Raw genomic sequence first — 20,060 nt, forward strand, 5'->3', positions numbered from 1 at the left:
AAAAAAAAAAAAAAAAAAAAAAGTCAACACTTTGTGTTAAATATTACTACCTGCAATGCTAACTCATCTTTAATATTTACTTTGAATGGGTACTCTTTTTGTCAATACTTTTACTGACCTTGGGACACATTTTCAGAACATCTATCATCCACACCGCACTGGAATTGATCCTGTATAACCACACATATGCAACATACTCTCTCTTTTCTCCCGTATAAAATTATGGTAATATTTTAAACTCCTGGAAAAATTTTCACCTCTATATCAAATTACAGAATTTTCATTGTCCCTGGATGCACTCACAAAATCTATCTGTATCTGAATATTTGCAAAGTAAGCTGAACTTATCATTTCTTGTGTTGCTCAACATATATTACTATTCAATTAAAATAATTACTTTGCCTGTGTATCTGTCTGCATTTCAACTGGTGGCACAAACGGGTTAGAACTTTTGCCCAAGAAGTTAGTTTCTCCACTTTTCATTTCTTGTCTGGGCTTTCCTATTCAGATATGGGGCACTTATTCCAGTTTGTTACTGTTTTAATAAAAACACAAGCAAAAAAACAATTAAAAAAAAACCAAAACAAAAACAAAACCAAAAAAAACCAAAAAAAACCAACAAAAACCCAAGGAAAAAAAAAAAAACACAACCCCCCCCCCTCCAATTATATCCTTTTGGAAAAATAAGGAAATAAGGTATGCCTTTCAAAAAAGCAGAAAACCAGAGCAGATTGACCATAAAATTTACCCAGAACATGCATGTCATTCATGCAACATGTAGTCATATCCACATTCATCAGAAGTTTCTGTAAGATTTCATTTTTATAATCCATTTTCTATATTTTAGAATTTTGTCTGAGGAAGGGGCATCTTCTGGAAATGGTCATTTGTTTCAGAAGCAAACTACTGAGGAATAAACAAAAAGGAAGAAAAAATATTTTCTTAAAGCAGCAGTTCTCAAATTTAGGTATCAGTCTTTCTAGAACCAAATGTCATTTTAATTACATATGTAAGGGCATCAGTTGGATTTGGTGGTGAAGCTCAGAAATAAAGCAGAAATGCTATTCAAAGAGAAGCACAAGGAGCATGATCACTTTGGAAAATAAATGCATTTTTTTCACTGGGCTTGCTACTCACATGACATGCTCCCTTTTGCACTGCTGTGCTGTTGGTCAAACCAAAAAATTATACTTCTGTACATAGAAAAAATGTATTATGGACTCTATGATGAGTGAGTTATTGTTTATTATAGGACAAATTATAAAATATGCTGCAACAAATTCTCAGCTGGTATGTGTTTCCTGAGCCTCTCTGAAATCCAGAGATTATATGATTTAATCTAGGAGAAGAGTTAGAAATGTAAAGTGCATAGAATGCCAAAACTATCTAATACTCCTTAGACTAGTAAGGGCTCCACATATAAGTGGAGTTGGTCTTAATTCCCTCATTGTATGAATTTAGCTGTCCATATTCTAAATCAGGATGTTGCATTTAAGGTTGAGTAATTCAGAAAGCAGAAATAAAAGAAGAGCTCATCAAAACATTTTTATAAATGGAAACATTTTTGATGATTGACATTCAAAATTTATTTGAATAAACTAAAATACAATTAAAAGTTTGCTTCTGTTTGACTCTGCTTCATTTTGACTTGGCAGTTAAAAAACCAAAACCTGCTTCAGCCTAAGCTAGTTCTTTAAGATGACATCTCCCTGGCACTTGCTTGATACTGCTTTCTGCTGATTTCCACTGTGATCCATGCACAAATCTCATTCCTGCAAAGATGGCAGGAATTACTGAACTGTTTCACCTCAGGCAATAAATGACTGGATTCTAGTCTGATTTAGGTCTAATTCTGCCTAGCAGAACCAAATCCCACATTTCTTCTGGCAGTCCTATTCAAAAAACAACTTCAACGTAGAAGAAGATCTACTCTCTGTGATGAGACAACACCTGCTGGTTGTGATGTGAAGCAAGAGAGGTTTCTCAGAGGAAATAAGGGAAGGAAGGCACCAGTATGGTAGGAACAACACATATTTTCATTTTGATTTGGCTTTATGCACACCCTATTCCATTTAAATGAGGATACTGCAATAATTTAATGAACCTGAATGCTCCAGTCGGAAAAAAAACAACCAACCAAAAAATATTCTGAAGAACTTCATGGCTATCATTATGTATATGACAAAGAAGATAGAGAAATAAAATATCAAATGCTGCTAAAACAAACTCTAAATCTAAATCTTGATCTTTTCTTCTTACAATCAACAATCTAGAGCCTTTTCATCTGAGTCAGGATGCCATTATCTGAGTGAAGAACCTACTGTCTCACTAGGGCAGAATCTTCTGTTTGACTTGATACCACCTAAAATGGCTGCAAAAAGATACATAGAATAATTGAGTGATTTGGGAATGGTGCAGCATTGTGTATTTTATCAAATTAAAAACAGTTTAGTAGTTACATATTCTGAAATTACATGTCAATAATAGTCTTCCTAGAAATAGAGCCCAGAAAATCTGCAAATCAGATGTCAAATAAGAAATCAATGCAAAGAAAATTCAGGATCATATGAAAGAAATAGAAGACAGTTGCAAATATTAAACAACAATTAGCTACTGGGTTTGTCATTTCATAGGTCCTCTTTGATTTTTTTCTTATAATCAGATGTGCCATTTTTTTTAATAAAAGGAGAATCACATTACTGCCCAAGGCCTTACTTTTTGGACCTAAAGCACCTGATGCTAGTTATTGTTAGATATTAGAGAAGACAGAATGTTTCAACATACACTGAAGGGTCCCAGTATCTTGATCAAGGCCTGTAAACTGCCAAACAGTAATTCTTGGGCAAGTTATACATTGTATGTCAATTACTAGCCTGGAATCAAGCCATTTGGGCATACAACAAATGCTGAGTCTTTTGCTAACTGATAACTTTTGCCTTTCTTTGATTAAAATATTTTGCAATTTTAATGAACATTTAATATCTCCACAAGTTATACTCCAGGCATCAAATAGAAAAGTCCATTTGTTGAACAAAAGATAGAGTTATACTTAGCAGAATATAAATAAGAGACTCATTTTCAAAAGAATCTTGGATGTATGTAGTTTTTTGGTTTAGAAAGTGAGTTAATTTAGATTTAAATTTTTTAAGCCATGCAGACCATGAAGGTCATCTTCTAAATATGACCTGACTATAAACTGAGGTACTTCTATACTGGGAGTTTTGTCAGGGCATGGCACAAATATTCTTTTAGGAAGAAAACTGAGGTAGCATTCTCCAAAGGCTCTGACCCTTTTAGCTGCTGGAAGAGGAGATGACAGCTGTACTAACATTTATATATGAGGTTTTGTCTTTTACAGCATGAGGATTAAATTCAGGAAGGCAGGTGGATATCTAGTATGTACCACTATTCCACCTCCTGCATGTGTCCAAAACATGCAGCTTTCAGAGGCCAAAAAGCAGTTTATGTAAAGGTGGCTGGAAAATTCTAGTGCCTCAGGCACCTGCAGGTGCTCTCAAGCAGAACCTCCCAACCGAGGGAGGTCACACATTGTTTGTTGTCAGTGTGCCTCGTAATAGCTGTAAACCATGATCCAGAAACACTCACACACTCCATTTCTGTCGTCCCAGTAGAAAGTCATGTCCTTTCTGACACCACACAAAAGGGATCTTTATAGACAGCATAATCTTTTGGTTTAGAGATCAGCTGCTACCTTAATACCACAGCAGATACCTAGAACTCTGGAGAAAGATCACAAACAGCTACTATGCACATGCCTTTTTTATTACACAATATTTTATTGTCCCATTATTTTATCAGGAAACCTGGCAATGCCATGCTGTGTTCCACAATCCTAGAGGAAAAAAACACCCCCACACACAATAAAACCCCTAAACAAACAAACAAAAGCTCCCACAAAACTAACAAACAAACCCCCATGTTGTGTCACACATGGTGGTGGATGTAACCTTCCCTGAGAACATCTTGCACCAATGGGTAGGAGCCACAAGAGCACCAGCGCACACACACGCAGCAGCTCGGCAGTGAAGACACGGGAGGGTCAGGCATGGAGTTCCAATGTGATTCATTTCAGGTGTTGCTGAAGGGTCCAGAGACCAAAGACAGGGGAGGATCTGGAGTATAAATACAGGAAAAGAGGGGGCAGAGAAGAGCATCAGGGCCAATGGGATGAGGGTACAGGGGCGGTACAAAGGACAGAAACCAACAAGGGTGGATGGGCGGGGTTACACAAACCAATGGGGTAACGGGGAAGGGAGAACTTATTAGAACTTCACCATATACTGGTAACAGGGAAGGCCAATGGGCCAATGGGAAGGACAAAATCAGGATATATTAGCACGGTGCTGCAGAGCACCATGGTGGAACCTTCTTTCCTCACCCTGAGCTATGAGTGCCTGGAGCCATCTCTCCAGGGCATCACCATTGCCCTCTCCCCACTAAGTTCACAGGCCTCCACACCCCTACATCCAGAGGATTGTTGCTGACCACTACCAACAACTACACACCACATGATTTAACCTAATAAAAGCACACTAGACAATGCAAGGTATTTCACATCTACCCAGCAGGAACAAAGTTGGCTGTATGTTCAGTACTGTTTTCCTCAATATTTATTTCCTTAGCAGTGTCAGATTGCCTCAGAACCAATTTTCACAACAGAAGATAAGAGATCACTGCCATTTCAGAACCGCTCAGAACACAAAGATTACAGGATTACATCAGTGCTCATCTTGGCAAAGACACTTTGTGCATCACTAAATAGGGATTTTTCACATTGGCATCCTTGTGCCAGCATTTGAGCCTATGTACTTTTCATAATGAATTTCTTTTTATAGTTTTATCCAGGTTTTGTCTCAATTATTTTCTTGTCCATTTTGGAGAGTATAAGGAAATTATAGGAGATATACACACATTATACGAGAAGAGCATGGTACAAAAGCAAAGCGCAAGAAAAAATACTGATCAGTGTAGATAGAAGTCATAAGAATTATCTTACGGAAAAAAAAATTGTTATAATTTGGTCTATCTTACAAATTGTTTACACAAAACAGATCCCACAGAAGAAAAGGAAATAATATTAGTTTTCATTTGTCTTGAAAATCCTCAACTTAAGTACATAGCTTAAGACATGAGGTACCTCTCCAGTTTTCAACTACATGCCAAATCTCCTGAGAAAACATATTCTGGATGCTAATCTTATTTACCTTGAAAATTCACACTGCCAAGTACCCCAAACCATGAAAGAATTTAGAGTGTCTCCTTAATTTAGAGTCTCTTTGGAAAATATGTGTTATGTGTATTACATGCATTAACATATGGAGGTGGTCTCAAAAGTTATCTCATTATTAAGAAGACAATATTTAGATTCAGCCCTGGAAACTGAAATTATTGTTATTATACAGCAATGAAACCTATCTTTGAAAAAGAAGGCTGAAGAATGCAAGTATTACTATTGTTAAAGGCTCTTTTGTCTTTTGACTATATATTGTTAAAAGGAAACATAGAAACAGACAAGAGAAAAAAATCTGTAAATGTCAACAAAATGAGTAAGAACAGATTACTCCTTTCTTACTTTATAACACATTAATCATTAGAATGGACCAGTCCATATTAGTTTTATCAGCTCTGACCTCCAGCTTCTTATCCAGTCCCCCTCTGCAGGTTGCCCACAGCCCAAGAACAACCTAAAGGCAACAACACAACAAAAGCCCTCACCGCCAAGTGGCAAAAACAACTAAAGACACGAGTGTGGTTACTGGTGGGCACCCCGCTTCATACAGTGCCAGGTATTGTGCTGGACCAACACACACCAGTCAAAAGAAGCCCCAAAGCATAGGGCACAAGTAAAGCCAGACCAGCTAGAGGAACTCAGCTTAGTTTAGCACCAGCTTTTTCTTAAGAGCTTGCAAAAATCGTGGAGAGTCTGTTCTCCAGCTATATGGCCTGTAGCAGATTTTGACCTGTAATGAAGGTACAATCAGAAATTTTCACAAGCACTTCATTCTATCACTGTAATTCCTCTTCAACATCAATTAGCAAAAATCTCTGTATGTTGCTTTCAGGGCATTAGAAGGCAAGAGCACACTGGCTCATTGTTTCAGCTTTGACCAGCACGGTAAAATCTAGTTAATTGATCACCCTAGAGGAACAGATGCTAAGAAACAATTATTCATCAGCAATTTACCTGCACGCAGGCATGCAATTTCAACAGGTACAATTTCAGCCCACATTGAGGCATAGTAGGAGTTTATTCTCAGTTTGTAATAATACATTGCTTTTGCCATTATGAAATCTTGTATGTAATTTGCATACTGTCTAGTTCCCGCTATGGTAATACAAATCAATGCTTTTGTACAGTTTGCTAAAAAATTATTCAGAGCACTCCCTTCTTACAAACTACTTTAAATGCTTACTTACCAAGAAGGAGTGAAATTATCAGACATTTTTGCTTGGTCTTTACAGAGGCAGTCATCACCAAAAAAAAAAAAAAATTGTGCCAAGAAGAGGATTACCACTTGTGTTTTTCAGAACCAAAGAAAACTGAAAGCCTTACAAACATTTGAGACTTCCAGTTACTTAGAAAATGCTATGGCATGTAAACTGTTCACTTCATCACAGGCATTGCTGTTGTTATTACCATAGCTCAAGTTTTTGTGGCACTGTGGCAATAGAATAGTTTCATCTGAGCAGATAAGGCACTAAAATTTAAGGATTAAATACTTGCATTTCAAAGATTAACATGAAGTTCACAAGCACTGTAAAAGTAGATCAACTAGGGCTATTACTACATCTTTTTAATGAAACAATAACAACTAGTTTTAACAAATTGCTGGACTGACATCAAAATATTTGATTTTAAAATATGTCTCAACCTAAATTTTCAAAGTTTGAAAACTTTTGGAAGTAAACTCTTGAAATTCCTTTCATTCTGGTCCAGCGTTTGGTCTCCTCTTCAGTTTAATCCAGATGCCTTTATTTGGACGAAGAATCAATTCTCCACATAAACCAAGCTCTTCTGGCTTTTGACATGATTCCACCCAAAAGCGCCGCAGAATGAGGGCTAGAAGAGTTTTCTCCTCCATTTGTGCAAAGCGCTGACCTATGAGTTACAGGGCAGAAAAAAAAATAGTTATTGTCAGGTTGCATCAACAGCTGCTGCACTTGTATGCTCACAGGACTTAAGAACAAAACTAGCTTTAGGCCAAAATCAAGGTCATATGGATACAACTAACACTAGCATTTTTCTCTGCATGAAAACTCTGGCCTTCTTGGGATAATCCACAGTACGTCCTCCTTCCCATAGTACACAGAACTCAAACAGCAACATGGAAACAGTCAGCCCTTTATATGGAACAACTACAAAACACAGCCTTGTCACGTCTTTTGAAAGGACTAGGCAGGGGGGATGGATAGCAGACCAGAGCAGAAGATGCAGCACAGGGACTGTGGGGAGAGAAAAATCTCATGGTTCCATATATGTGTAGAGGAGCAAAGGAGATGCAACTGCAACAGAATGACAGACAGACCTTCCTTCAGTGATCATTAAGCCTCATACACACTGATGATTTGGTAGCACAGAGGGCAAAGTTCAATTTACAGTTCAGATATAGGTGCAGGAGGAAACATGAGAACAGAGAAATGTGAGGGAAACCAGACCAAGTGCCAAAATCCAGGCAGAGAGACGGAGACAAATGGAGGTGGGACACAAAATGCAGTGCTAAGAACTTTTTATGTTCTCCCCTCTGTATTTTACACACAGATTATATACAGATTATATACACAGAAATCCGTACATATGTACACAAAATGCACTCCTGCAGTTATACTAATGAACTACTTGTCCTATAAATGTTCATGCACACTCAGGACCTAGCTAGACATGTTATATTAAATTAGATTTCTCTTTGGAACAAGGAAAGACCTAGTTTACTGCTCTTATGGAAAAGGGTACCTACTACCAATGAGACAAATCAAAACAAACCAATCACATCCCCCAAAAACAGAAACCAAACCAAAAAAAAAAAAAAAAAAAAAAAAAAAAAAAACAACCAAAACCCAAAAGAAGTAATATTTCCCATTATCGTAATGGCATGACAACCTTTGGATGTTCCCCATCTGCACTTAAAATCAGTGCAGGGAACAGTCTTTTCACATGTTCTACAATATAAACAACACTGCCTCTACTTGATGCACAGATAAATGCCAAGCATCTCAGTGGCATCTGAAAGTGCTAACAAGTTCTGGGATGACAGAGAAAACACAAAACCAACTACAGTGTCAGAAATAGGGAAAGAATACATCAGTTGCAGATTGCATGCTCCAGCTCAGAAGCTCATGACATCCAGCTGAGAACCTGAGAGACAGACAAGCTGTTTCCAGAGCAAAACAGGTGCAGGATATGTGTTTTCTCTCATTCTGTGTTGCTGACACTGAGGATGAGAATTTAGGAAGCAATCATGTCTTAACACAGGAACCCAATAACATGCTGCCAGGCTGCACAGCAGTGAGAAAGAAACATCAGCATGATAGACACTGGTCCCTAGGAAGAAAGGAAATCCCTTGGAAGAAACAAATGGGGCAGCTCAACAGTATTAATATGAGTCTATGAATTAAACTCTTCTGAGAGAATTCAGGTCCATCTAATGGAAGTGTGTGGCTTGCAGAGCACACAGTGCCCAGATTCAGGGGTGGAGAGTGAGGAAGAACACTGTAAAAACAGTACTTGTTGCTGTCTCAGTTACCACATTCAAAAGCAGAACTGTTACCTTACAAGGGCTTCCTCTCCAAATACATACCAATGCAGTTCCTGGGACCAGCTGAGAAGGGCACATAAGCATATGGGTGCCTTCCCTTAGAATTTTCAGGGAAGAATCGCTCAGGTCTGAACTCCTCAGGGTCAGGGAAGACCTCAGGGTCTCTATGCAAGGCATAAGTTAAAATGAGGACATTTGCACCTCTCGGTATCTGATATCCCCCTAAGGAGAGGAGAGAAAGAGAGAAGAGTCAAGACAACAAACAAGTGACTTCCTATGCACGACAGAACAGTAAAAAAAAAAAAAAAAAACAATGCTGCCCTTTTCTTGGGAAACATCTCCACTGCGGAAATGCTAACACAAGGGAAAGTGGCAAACACAGACCACTTACTAATGCAGCAGTCTTCTTTCAAGGTACGAGCAAACAAGGGAACTGAAGGGTAGAGACGAAGAGCTTCTTTCACAACACATTCAAGGTATCGAAGATTCTTCAAATCATCCACTGTAACAGGATGTTCAGCATCATCTGTCCAAAAACAAATATGGGATGACCATGACCAAAACTCCCCATCTTTGGCTAAACAAACTCATCCTGGATCCCCCCAGAAACTTTCATCATGCACCAAAACTCCATACAAGAAGGTGTTACAAATATATTAAACATGCATATCTTGCCCCAAAGATATATGGCTGGTTGTACACCCCAACAGACCTTCCCACACCCATCCCAACCACCTCTAGCTGCTGAAAGCTCTAGAAGGCATGTCTACTTCTAGGCTTTTAACGCATTTCCACTCTCAAATGCAGCAAAACCCCAATGAAGGGGGAATGAAGACTTACCAAACACCTCATCCAATTCCCTGTGAACCTTCTTCTGAACTTCTGGATTATGTCCAAGCAAGTACAAGACCCAGTTTATAGCAGCTGCTGTTGTATCATGGCCCTACAGGTCCAGATTTACAAAGACATTCACTTCAACTCTATTCCCATGTACCAGTGGGCTTTGTAAATACTTAGGTGTGCAGTTCGTAGGAAAAGTGAGAATTATTACTCCCGTGACCATGATAAAAACAAGAATCAAGAGTGAATTGTTCAACACACTAACTATCAAGATAAAAGGTGATCCATGATTGTTCTGACAAAAGGGGAAAGAATTGAAATAACCCAATTAAAATCCCTCTCTTCTGATTCTCAGGAGCTGCATGAACTATCAGTATCTACACAATGAATCAGATGCATATTCATCTTTTTGGTTACTGTCTAGTCAACATCTGGGGGGACCAGTGACTGTCACAGGAGAGATACAATGGACACAACTTGTAACCTTTTCAAAAGTATCTAAAAATGGTCTTATAAGACACAATACAGTAGCCATAGGGGAAAATAATTGGTTTTCTCTGAGGGAATCAACTACTAGTTCCCAGCGCTGTGGGAAGGAGAGGAAAGGAAGGGAGAGACAAAAGGTGAACCAAAGAAGGAAGGGAAAAAAAAAAAAAAAAAAAAAAGAAGAAAAAAAAAAAAAAAAAGAAAACATAAAAAAGGGAGAAACCGAAAAGGGAAAATTTGACCAAAAAAGGATTTTGATACTAAAAAAGCACACTTGTGGTGAAGTTCAGAATGCTGCTGTAGTACAGAAATGGCAAGATGAGAATAGAGTTTCTCTAGGTTACAACAATATTAATATGATTCTATGAATTAAGCTCTTCTGAGAGAATTCAGGTTCATCTAATGGAAGTGTGTGGAAAACTCAGGAAAATCTTCTTCAGATCCTCCCTTAGGGAACCACACAAGAAGAAGGGCCTTGAAGATGATCAGAGAGATGGGACACATCTTCTCTGTAGACAGGCTGACAGAGTTGGGGTTGTTCAGCCTGGAGAAGAGAAGGCTCTGGGAAGACCTGATTGTGGCCTTTCAGGAGTTAGAGAGGACTTATAAAAAAAAAAAAAAAAAAAAAAGAGAGAGGAAAAAGAGAGAGCATGACATTTTACATGAGCAGGTAGTTATAGGACAAGAGGGAATGATTTTCAACTAAAAGAGAAAAAATTTAGATTAGATGTTAGGAAGAAATTTTTTACTCAGAGACTAGTGAACAACATGTCGTCTAGAGAAGTTTTGAATGTCCTGTCTCTCAAGGTGTCCAGGGCCAGGTGGAATGGGGACCTGGCAACCTAATTGAGTTGATGACATCCCTGCCCATGGCAGGAGGGTTGTAAGTGTAGGTGATCTTTAAGGTCCCTTCCAACCCAAGCCATTCTACGATGAGTTTCTACAAAATGAAGCACTGATGCACAGTGAGCAACAGAACCAGAAGACTGCAGGCAATGTAGCAAGGGAAAAAATATGAGGAGACATAACAAAATGCAAGTCAAAACAGTGAAACTATTTTGAGCTCTCTTCAGTGTTAATGAAGTTTGCAACAAAAGGCAAGAGCCCATGGTCTGTGTCAGCCATTAAGTTTTCATTTCTCACCTGCTTTCATGGGTAGACTCTGCTCACACAGGCAGGGCCTACCACATATGCATTGTCCAAAGTTTTTCCAGGGCATACCAATGCTTCTATCCTACCTCTGTAGAATAGAAACTGAGATTTTCTCTTGGGCTTCCAGGGCTTAAATAACATCATGCTAAAAGCAACCTCCTAAACTAAGACAAGAGTCACCACCTGAAAATTCTGAGTCTTGGGTTTGGAGGAAAAAACCAAACAAAAAACCCCAGCAAATAAAACCTTCCAAAACAACAACAACAACAACAGCAGCAAAAATGAACAATAAACCAATTAATCCCTTGGTTACCTCAAACATGAAAGTATCCACTTCTTCACGAATATCCCTGTAGCTCAATTTTTTCCCTTCATCATCTTTTGCATTCAGCAGCATGTCCAGGAATGCTTTTCTCTTTTTGGAACCAGTTTCTTCAGAGTTGCCATCATTATCATGTTTCTTTTGCTGGGTCTTTTTAAGTTCTTCAGCTTTTTCTGCAATGACCTGAGATTAGAACCATTACATCAGATATGATGAATTCAGCACAAGTGCGCCGTCTGCTTCACACAGTTTTGTCCTAACTTATCAAAACAACATCCATCTGTAGCTGTCTACATGAGCTAGTTAGCACAGCTGTCAGCAATAGGTCATGAAATTTAACTGACTTTTTATTAGTAGTGAATTATGACCAATCTTTCTTGCCTCAAGCAATAAACCTTTAACAGCCTTTGTGTGATCAAGAAAATAGAAAGCCAAACTACATAAACAACTTGGGGGTCATCAAGAAGTATAAACATATCCAGAGCATCTGGAACACACCAATAATGAACGCCAACAACGGCAACAGCATATCAAAAAAATCACCACAGAGTGATCACATTAATAACCATAAGATCTTCTCTATCCCATCTGAGAACTAAGGAAAGATCTCACTTTGAACCTCCAAAAAACTCAGGAAACTGAAGAGAAGCCAGGGCATCTCAGAACCGTGTGTCAAGACTACACACAATATTGCTGAACCCACTATACTAAAGCTTCCCAAATTTTCTCCAGTATGAGAGCAATGGCTGAATTTCCCTTTTTTAGGTCAAAGTACAGACCCAGTAACAGATATAAATTTCTTATTGTTGCCATTGTTGTTGCAAAGTCAAAACAGGACTCTTCAATAAACTGGCATTGCTCTTAAAAACAGCAAAATAATTTAAAAGGGTGTAGAGTATGCATTTCTGTTTGGAGGAGTCACTGAATGGAAATAAAAATACAGTTACACACACACACACACATTGTTTTCCTCACTGAACACACATGTGTGTCACATATTGACTCATCCTTCACCTCAGTGCTTGCTGTCATCACCTACACAGGTGCAATTGTTATTTATGGTCCTTTGTCATCTTCTAAGATTTGGCTTCTTATATTCAGTGCACCAACCCAGCATGGGAAGAGTGCAAGTGTTAAGAGCCTGTCTCATGACTCACTGCTGCAATTTCCAGTAAAAGGAAACAAGAAAAAACAACACAGAGGCAATGTGGCATATCATATGTAGCCAAAGATCAAAGATTATTTCCTTTGTCAGAGACATTGATATAATGACATCATGGGGTACATGCATAGGTAAAGCAGCCTCTCTGATAACATCCTAATAGATTTGAGAGGGCAAACTTTGGCAGGAATAACATAGGAATTATTTGGTGAGAGAAAGGGCTGTTACTTCCACAGTCTAACAAGGTGAGAGAACACTTTATTTTATGCCAAGTGAGTGATGCATGCCTAATGATTTCTGTATCGGAGTTCCTTACTGCTGCTGTGGGGACCTGCATGTGTTTGCTCTTCTCAGCACTTCTGTTCCAAATAGGGGAAAACAAATACAGGCTACAGTTTCTGAGGACTGAACCTAGTGGCACTACCATGCAGAGCCCTATGTTTACTTCAATGAATTTCTGTTGTTTATTTCAGTTGTCAAGGACCTGCAAGTTCTGGCACTCCCTTGGAGTAGTCTACTTCCTTGTTTGAATTCAGCAGAGATCCTGAAAGGGAAATCAGCTCTTGTCTTCTTTTCAGGGAATTCCTCAGCATCCCAACAGAGAGACAGCATATCAAGAAGGCTGAACCTCATTCCCATTTGGAAGATCTGAGTGCAAAACTTTAATCCAACAATTAAAATTATAATTATAAATAATTTTTAACTGACTCTATACCGTATCTGTAAAATTGTGAAGGATGTTGAGATTCTTCTTGTGCTCTCTTCCTTCTTTGAACAATACATACAAAAAATCAGGCCAAAGCCAAGGGCTTATCTGTCGCCGTTGGATTAGATCACTCATCCTAGAGGCAAAACAATTATATCATGTAACAGTACTAGACAAAACCACCAAATTATAGCACATTTCAAGATCAAAAAAAAAAAATCCAAAAAACAACTTCTATGTACCCTAATGAAGTAGAACTTAACATATTGTGTAGGTTTAAACCCATTATTTGAAAGGAAGGCCATTCACATTTACGTCTTGATTTTCCATCATCTCAAAATTTCTGTTACTTATCCCAGCATCACCATGTTTTATATCTTTAAGTATTGATCTCTGAGGACAACATATTCTCATTTAGTCTGAATCCTCTTGAAACAGTCCTATTAAGTCATCCAACCCCATCACACCCCCCTCCAGCAAAGCATTGACAGTGTTGTAAAGACTACTGATGACAGGGTCCTGAAATATCTGCCCCAAGAACTCAAACAGTTTCTGAGCATTGCATTCCTACTTGAACATCCAGATACCAGACTCCACATTAAAGGACTTACAATGTATTTAAAAAGAAAAATATGAGACTTAAAGTACACTCAAGCACAAGTGGAGTACATTTGGAAGGGCTGATTGTCATTGCTATTCAGCTCTTGCACATGCTTTAGCTACAGAGGAGTAATTATTACCAACTTCAAGCACACTTGTGCTACAGTTTGGAAAAGGCCAAGGAACCGATGATAATCAAACCCTTCAGATCTACCCCTGTTTTTTATCATACCTGTCTCAACAAGCTCCATCAAAAGTTAGGAGTGAGATCATAGAATCAAATTAATTTAGGTTGGAAAAGACCTTTTAGATCATTGAGTCCAACTGTTAACCTAGTGTTAACCCAGTCCATTGCTACATCATGACCCTAAGTGCAACAGGAACATGTATTTCCAGCTCCTCCAGGGTATTTAGTGACTCAGGGTTAGTCTGTTCCAATGCTTTACATCCCTCCCTCTCTGACTCCCTGACGTTTCTTCCTGACAGCTGCAGCATTATTTCCAGCTCAACTAAAAAATAGCTAAGGAAAATGTGCATTTACCTGTAGATAGCAGAAACATAGTCAGAATCCTTATTCTTCTGGGCATCCACATTCCTGCCCATTGCTGTTTCTAGAAGGAAAACATCAACATTTCACAAGTACAAAGTGAAATGCACAGTGAGTTACTACTGTAACTCACTGGGTAATGCACAGTGTACACAGTGAGTTACTACTGCTCCCAGCTTCTGACTATCAACACACCATCCCTTCAACAAGTGAATATGCATATCCCTTTGCAGGGAGTGAGCTTTATTTGTATTTCCATGCCCAGGAATCCTGCTCCTCAAGAAAACTTCTCTTCTGACTGCTACCTCTGTCCTGCCTGTCCCAAAACTCAGCTATTCAGATGCAAGTAGTAAACCCTGGGAAAAAGGATGGGAAGGATGGAAATCTATTTTAAAAATATGCAGGGACATTGCTCTTCAATCATCTTACACAAACTGGCACAGCTAAACTCATGATCTTGTGCATCATTCACAATTCTACTACAATAACTGAACAGGACTTACCACAAATAATATCAAGGGCACACAGAGTGATGTCCATAAAGACATTAAATGGCTCCTTGTCAACATGCTTCTCAAGTTTCTTCACCAAAATATTTCCTTGTTCATTCATGACCTCTAGAAAGTCACTCAAGATTTCAAAGTGGAATGTGGGAGTTATCATCTTCCTCCGTGACCGCCACTTGTCTCCAGTGCTGTAAAATTAATGGGGAGAAGGAAGGCTAAAAAACTCCAAGTCAAAAATAATATCCTCACCATTACAGGAAGTGCCCAGTGAATACGGCAGCCTGGAAGAGATGGACACACTGTAGATGTGCCTTCAAGCTGTTCATAGCACCCCACGGAAGGAGCAAATGGAAATATTTCTTGCTCCAGGTCTCTTGGAAGCAGAAACCACCATTTGTCCAGGCGATCTCAACAAACGGTGATACCAAAAAGCCTCCAGACAATACATCCTTGTTAGTCAGTGCACAGGCTCAGAGGTACCAAGCAGAAGCCAGCTGGAGGCCAAACCAGCTATTCAGCATCAAGGCCTCAACCCACCCCACCATGTCTCTGAATCAGTAGTTGTGTTGCCTTCATCCACTGACCATGAAATGAGGCCTGCAGAGAACTAGGGCCTAGAGACTGCTTCAAGGCATGGCTACAATCTACTTCCTTGGACATAGGTAATCACTTCCCACATGCCAATGACAAGCATGGAGGCACAATGAGAGTCACCATCTTCCTGGGGGTCCTTGTTCACTTTTTCTAAATAACATGCCCCACAGGTACACAGCTGTCACTTCTGCTTACAGGGTAAAACTATCACACCATTGCCGCTGTGAACTTGCTATTGGGGCACTCCACAGGCCAGCATATCTGCTTGCTGTCTGCCACTGCTGCCCCTAATCAGCAGAGACTGAAACATTCTCCTCCATTATGTTTTTGAAAGCACAAAAATACCTCTGTATGTCTATGGAAGACAAAACAACCAGTAAGGAAGAACAGTGAGGATACACCATGCCTGATGCTCACAGACTTCACCTCTGCACATTGCTACTGATTAATTACTGCCTTGCTAAAGGCCATGAACAAAACGCAGGATAAAATGCATGCCTCATACTCTCACATGAACTTGCACTTCCCATACCACACGATCAGAACTGGCTTTTATAATACCCTGGTCCCATCATGAAGCTTGAGAAGTCCACCTCTGAGGGCTCCAAACAAGCAACAAAGTTAACTACTAACACTGGGACCTTGACTTTTTTTCAAAAATTCAGAAGAGGCACAAAGGTACTAAAGACACTCCATACTTACCTTGCTCTGACTCTTGAATATCTACATCATCCAGACCAATCCTTCCTTTGCCCTTCCAGGACTGGAGGACACCAAACCCTTACACTGCTGCTCCTTCCTTTCTCCACTCCTGATTTATGTTCCTACCCCGGCTCACTACTCATGATCCTCTACTTCATAAATTAAATTAAGCAAAGGGTGCAGATATTCTCTGATCCTACCCCAAAGCATCACCAACCTCAGGCCTATCCTACTGGTCTGCAATATGACCAGCTGAGATAAGCAATGCACACAATCTCTTTGTTCAGAAATACATACAGCATTCCTACCACCAAGACCTCTTCTTATCATATACCCTGCAAATTTCAAAAAGGCAGCAGTGCACCTTCATTTCATTGTACATTATACCTTGTCAGAAGTCCAGTGCCCAGCCATGGATGCAGGAATTCATACAGGTATGATTTTTCTATATGTTTTGAATTGTTCAGAATAACCTGTCAGAAAAAGGAACAGCAAGGAAAAAATATTACTTGTTAGATGAAGAGAGATTTCTTCACTATTTCTTCAATAAACACTCCAACAGAGAAACAGCACTGTCTTACTAGATCAAGGACAATCACTGTTGGCAGCAAAACTAATGACTACATTTTGTGGCATCAAAACAGACCCACCAAGTTTTAATGCAGAAGTCTATCAAAGAGACACAAGTTTTGCAAACTGAATTTCATCATGTTCTGTCCTTATTTCAGTGGTCCCATCTTCCTTGCTATCTGCTTGTTTGTTCTGATCTTGGGAGCAGAAACTTTCACACATGTGAAAACCAAGCTAATGGAGATGCTTCTTTGATGCTTTTATTTGCTGGTCATCTTCAGTATTCCCCCCAATCCCCTCTGACTAGGCTTTTTATATTCCTTTACTTTACACCTTTGTTTACCACTAACTCAGAGGACTATCCCAAAGCCATCAGTCTAAACCCTTTTTAACAAAAATTACATTGAGGTAATAGAAAGTACCATGTTGGACACTGCTCTGCATCCCAGTAGAATAGACAGGAGACCAGCACACTCACCTCCACACTGTCAGGGTGATACAAAAACATTACAGGCACTGGTCCTATCCAAAGTTTGAACAATGGCCAACTTCTGAACTCTTCAGAATAAAACTGTATCTGTTTAAAAAAATCTGGAATAGAAAATCAGAGTAGATCTTCAACAAGGGGGATTTACAAAATAAGCAAGACTCCTGTAATGAACTCTTGTACCATGTGCCCTGCAATTTTGATTTTCTTTTTGTTTTAACCTGCTGCTGTGACCTAGCAGCATATTTTGCACCTGTAGATTTTACAATTCAGATGTCCTAATCCCTTCAGGCACAGACTCACAACACAATTTGTGCCACAGATCAACCTGAGGGATACCACTGCTGTCCAGCTGCCAGTTGGACTTCATAGCAGTCAGCTCAGCAACCCAGCAAATACTCCTCCCACATTATTCTGCAATTATCCAGTCCATATCTTGTTAATTCAGCTATACAGAAAGCATGGGAGATAGCTGAATCTGCTGGCAGGGGAAGAAGAGTAAATGGTGTTTGATTTGATTCAGAAAGATTTTTGATACCATCTCATCACAGAGGACAATCAGGTTCATTCCACAATATTAGAGGTGGTGGCAACTCTCAGAAGGTTCAAGGATTAAACACTTCTTTGCCCTTTCAGAAACAAGCTTAAACAACAAATGACACCTTTACAAGCCTCTGCAGAGTTGAAAATTCAAAGGTCCCCAGATCAAACAAAAAAAAAAAAAAAGAGCAAACAGACAAAAAAAAAAAAACCAAAAAAAAGTTTCCTAATAGATGTCCAATGTCCAAATACAGCTTTCCCCAATTACAGCTTTCTTACAAAAAGTAAATATTTTTCCTAATATTGTCATGATTAAAATAGCACATTTTCCAGTAACTGTCTAGCAATACCAATAAAAAACTCCTCATCATATGAAAAGTTATTTTCCTTCCTGTTATAGAACCTTACCCTTTTGAAAAGTTTTTGGTTTTTTTTTTGTTATATTTTTAATGAAAATATTATAAACCACAAACTTCACCCATTTCTGCATGAATAAACAAGAACAAAGAAGGCTGGACATAGGAGCCATGTGATTCTTTAACTAAAATATGGGAGTTATGTGATTCCTGCTAACAAATGAGATTAGGGAACACACAGAACATCAGAGTTCACATCAAATTGCTTTCTGGAGATAGAAGCAATGTTCCAGTTTGGTTTGGGTTTTTAAAGAAGATTTTTTAAAAAGAGGATAAGAAAGAAAAAAGAAAAAAGAAGATTCCTCTCTCAGTCCAGCTCATATAAACATCCTATCATCCTCCTACTGCTTCCCCAAAGTCAACTTTGTGGAAATCTGCCTGCCTTGACATCCACCACAGATGTCTCATACTTGTCCTTAGATATGGGACTGGATCCAGAGGAAAGATATAACAGTGTTGTGAACAGAGGCACCGTGTCTCAGCATGGGTCAGCAATGGGCATTTTGCATTCCAATGCTGTACTCTCACTTGACTTCACCATGCTCCCATGACCCATTAGTCTCTCTTCTGGAAGCATACACAGCAGCACAGCCAGCAACACATGGGCACAGAGCAGAACTGGCATACACAGGCATCCCAAACACACACAGAGGAGTGTGGGCCACTGGCAGCAGACTCAGCAACACTTTCATACCACAAACTCGTTAAAAAATATGTTCCTGTTAAAATATGAGTTAAAACAGAAAGGGAATATCTAGCACATTAGCGCTCTCTCATGCACCTGGCAAAAAGAAGGTCCCATTCATCAGTTCAAGAACAAAAAGATTTGGTTTTGAGTGATGTGCTATACGTGCTCAGCAAGTTGTTTCACACTCAACACATAAATCTAAGTCACAGATGATTCTGGAAGTGAGCCAAGGTAAAAACAATTTGGCATGCTAACGTCCTTTGCGCATGCTTGCTTGGGGGAAGGTAATTGTTTCAAGCTTTGTTTGGATCATAGCAAAAAGTCATGAGGACATAGTGTTTAACTGTGAAGCAGCACGTCCAGCAAGAGCCCACAGCACGCATCCCTCTCACTAAATCACATTCCACAGCGTTCATGCTCCACCCTACCAACAGCTTGACAGTCTGAGCCCAGCAGCAGCTGCAGTCAGATTTAACCCCCAGTTAGCCTTTGAGACCAATAATAATGCCACATTTATGCAGTTCCTCTCCTTTCCTCTTCACTGCCCACTCCTCACACTGTTCCCCTCTGCAGATTGCCCAGAGAGCAAACAGCAACATCCTCTGATACCCCACCCCCCTTCCACAGCTCAGCCACACAAGCACTTCACCACCACTGGTTCCTCCAGCAAACCCCAGGCAGTGCAGGGACCTCACAGCTGGGCTACAGTGTGAGCTGGCATTACCTTCTCCTTTCCGCTTGAGGAGCAGGGCATTTCCCACCACAGGATAGCAGGGGCTGACACCCGGGATGGACTTCATCATCCTCCATTGCCTCCAGTATTCCATCAGGGAGGGCAGGGAGCACACAGTCACAATTGTCAAAAGCAGAGCCATAATCCCAGCTCCCCATGGCAGCAGCTGGGGTCTCCCTGAGAGTACTTCCACGATTTCCATCATCACCTCTCAGCCTCCTGCTCTGAGCTTCAA

General features: G+C 39.6%; 1 protein-coding gene across 1 annotated transcript; it reads right to left on the reverse strand.

The window, feature by feature from the left end:
- Positions 1-4,616: 4,616 nt before the first annotated feature.
- Positions 4,617-20,060, reverse strand: LOC128787394 (cytochrome P450 4V2). The gene is made up of 11 exons (XM_053941484.1): positions 19,817-20,060; positions 17,440-17,552; positions 16,779-16,864; positions 15,093-15,283; positions 14,584-14,653; positions 13,452-13,578; positions 11,566-11,757; positions 9,615-9,717; positions 9,166-9,300; positions 8,817-8,996; positions 4,617-7,120 (listed from the first exon to the last, which is right to left on the reverse strand). The coding sequence occupies exons 1-11, from the start codon at positions 20,028-20,030 to the stop codon at positions 6,945-6,947; spliced, it is 1,587 nt and encodes a 528-aa protein (XP_053797459.1). The 5' UTR covers positions 20,031-20,060; the 3' UTR covers positions 4,617-6,944.

Source organism: Vidua chalybeata, chromosome 4, assembly GCF_026979565.1.
Source record: "Vidua chalybeata isolate OUT-0048 chromosome 4, bVidCha1 merged haplotype, whole genome shotgun sequence".
NCBI classification, from domain to species: domain Eukaryota; kingdom Metazoa; phylum Chordata; class Aves; order Passeriformes; family Viduidae; genus Vidua; species Vidua chalybeata.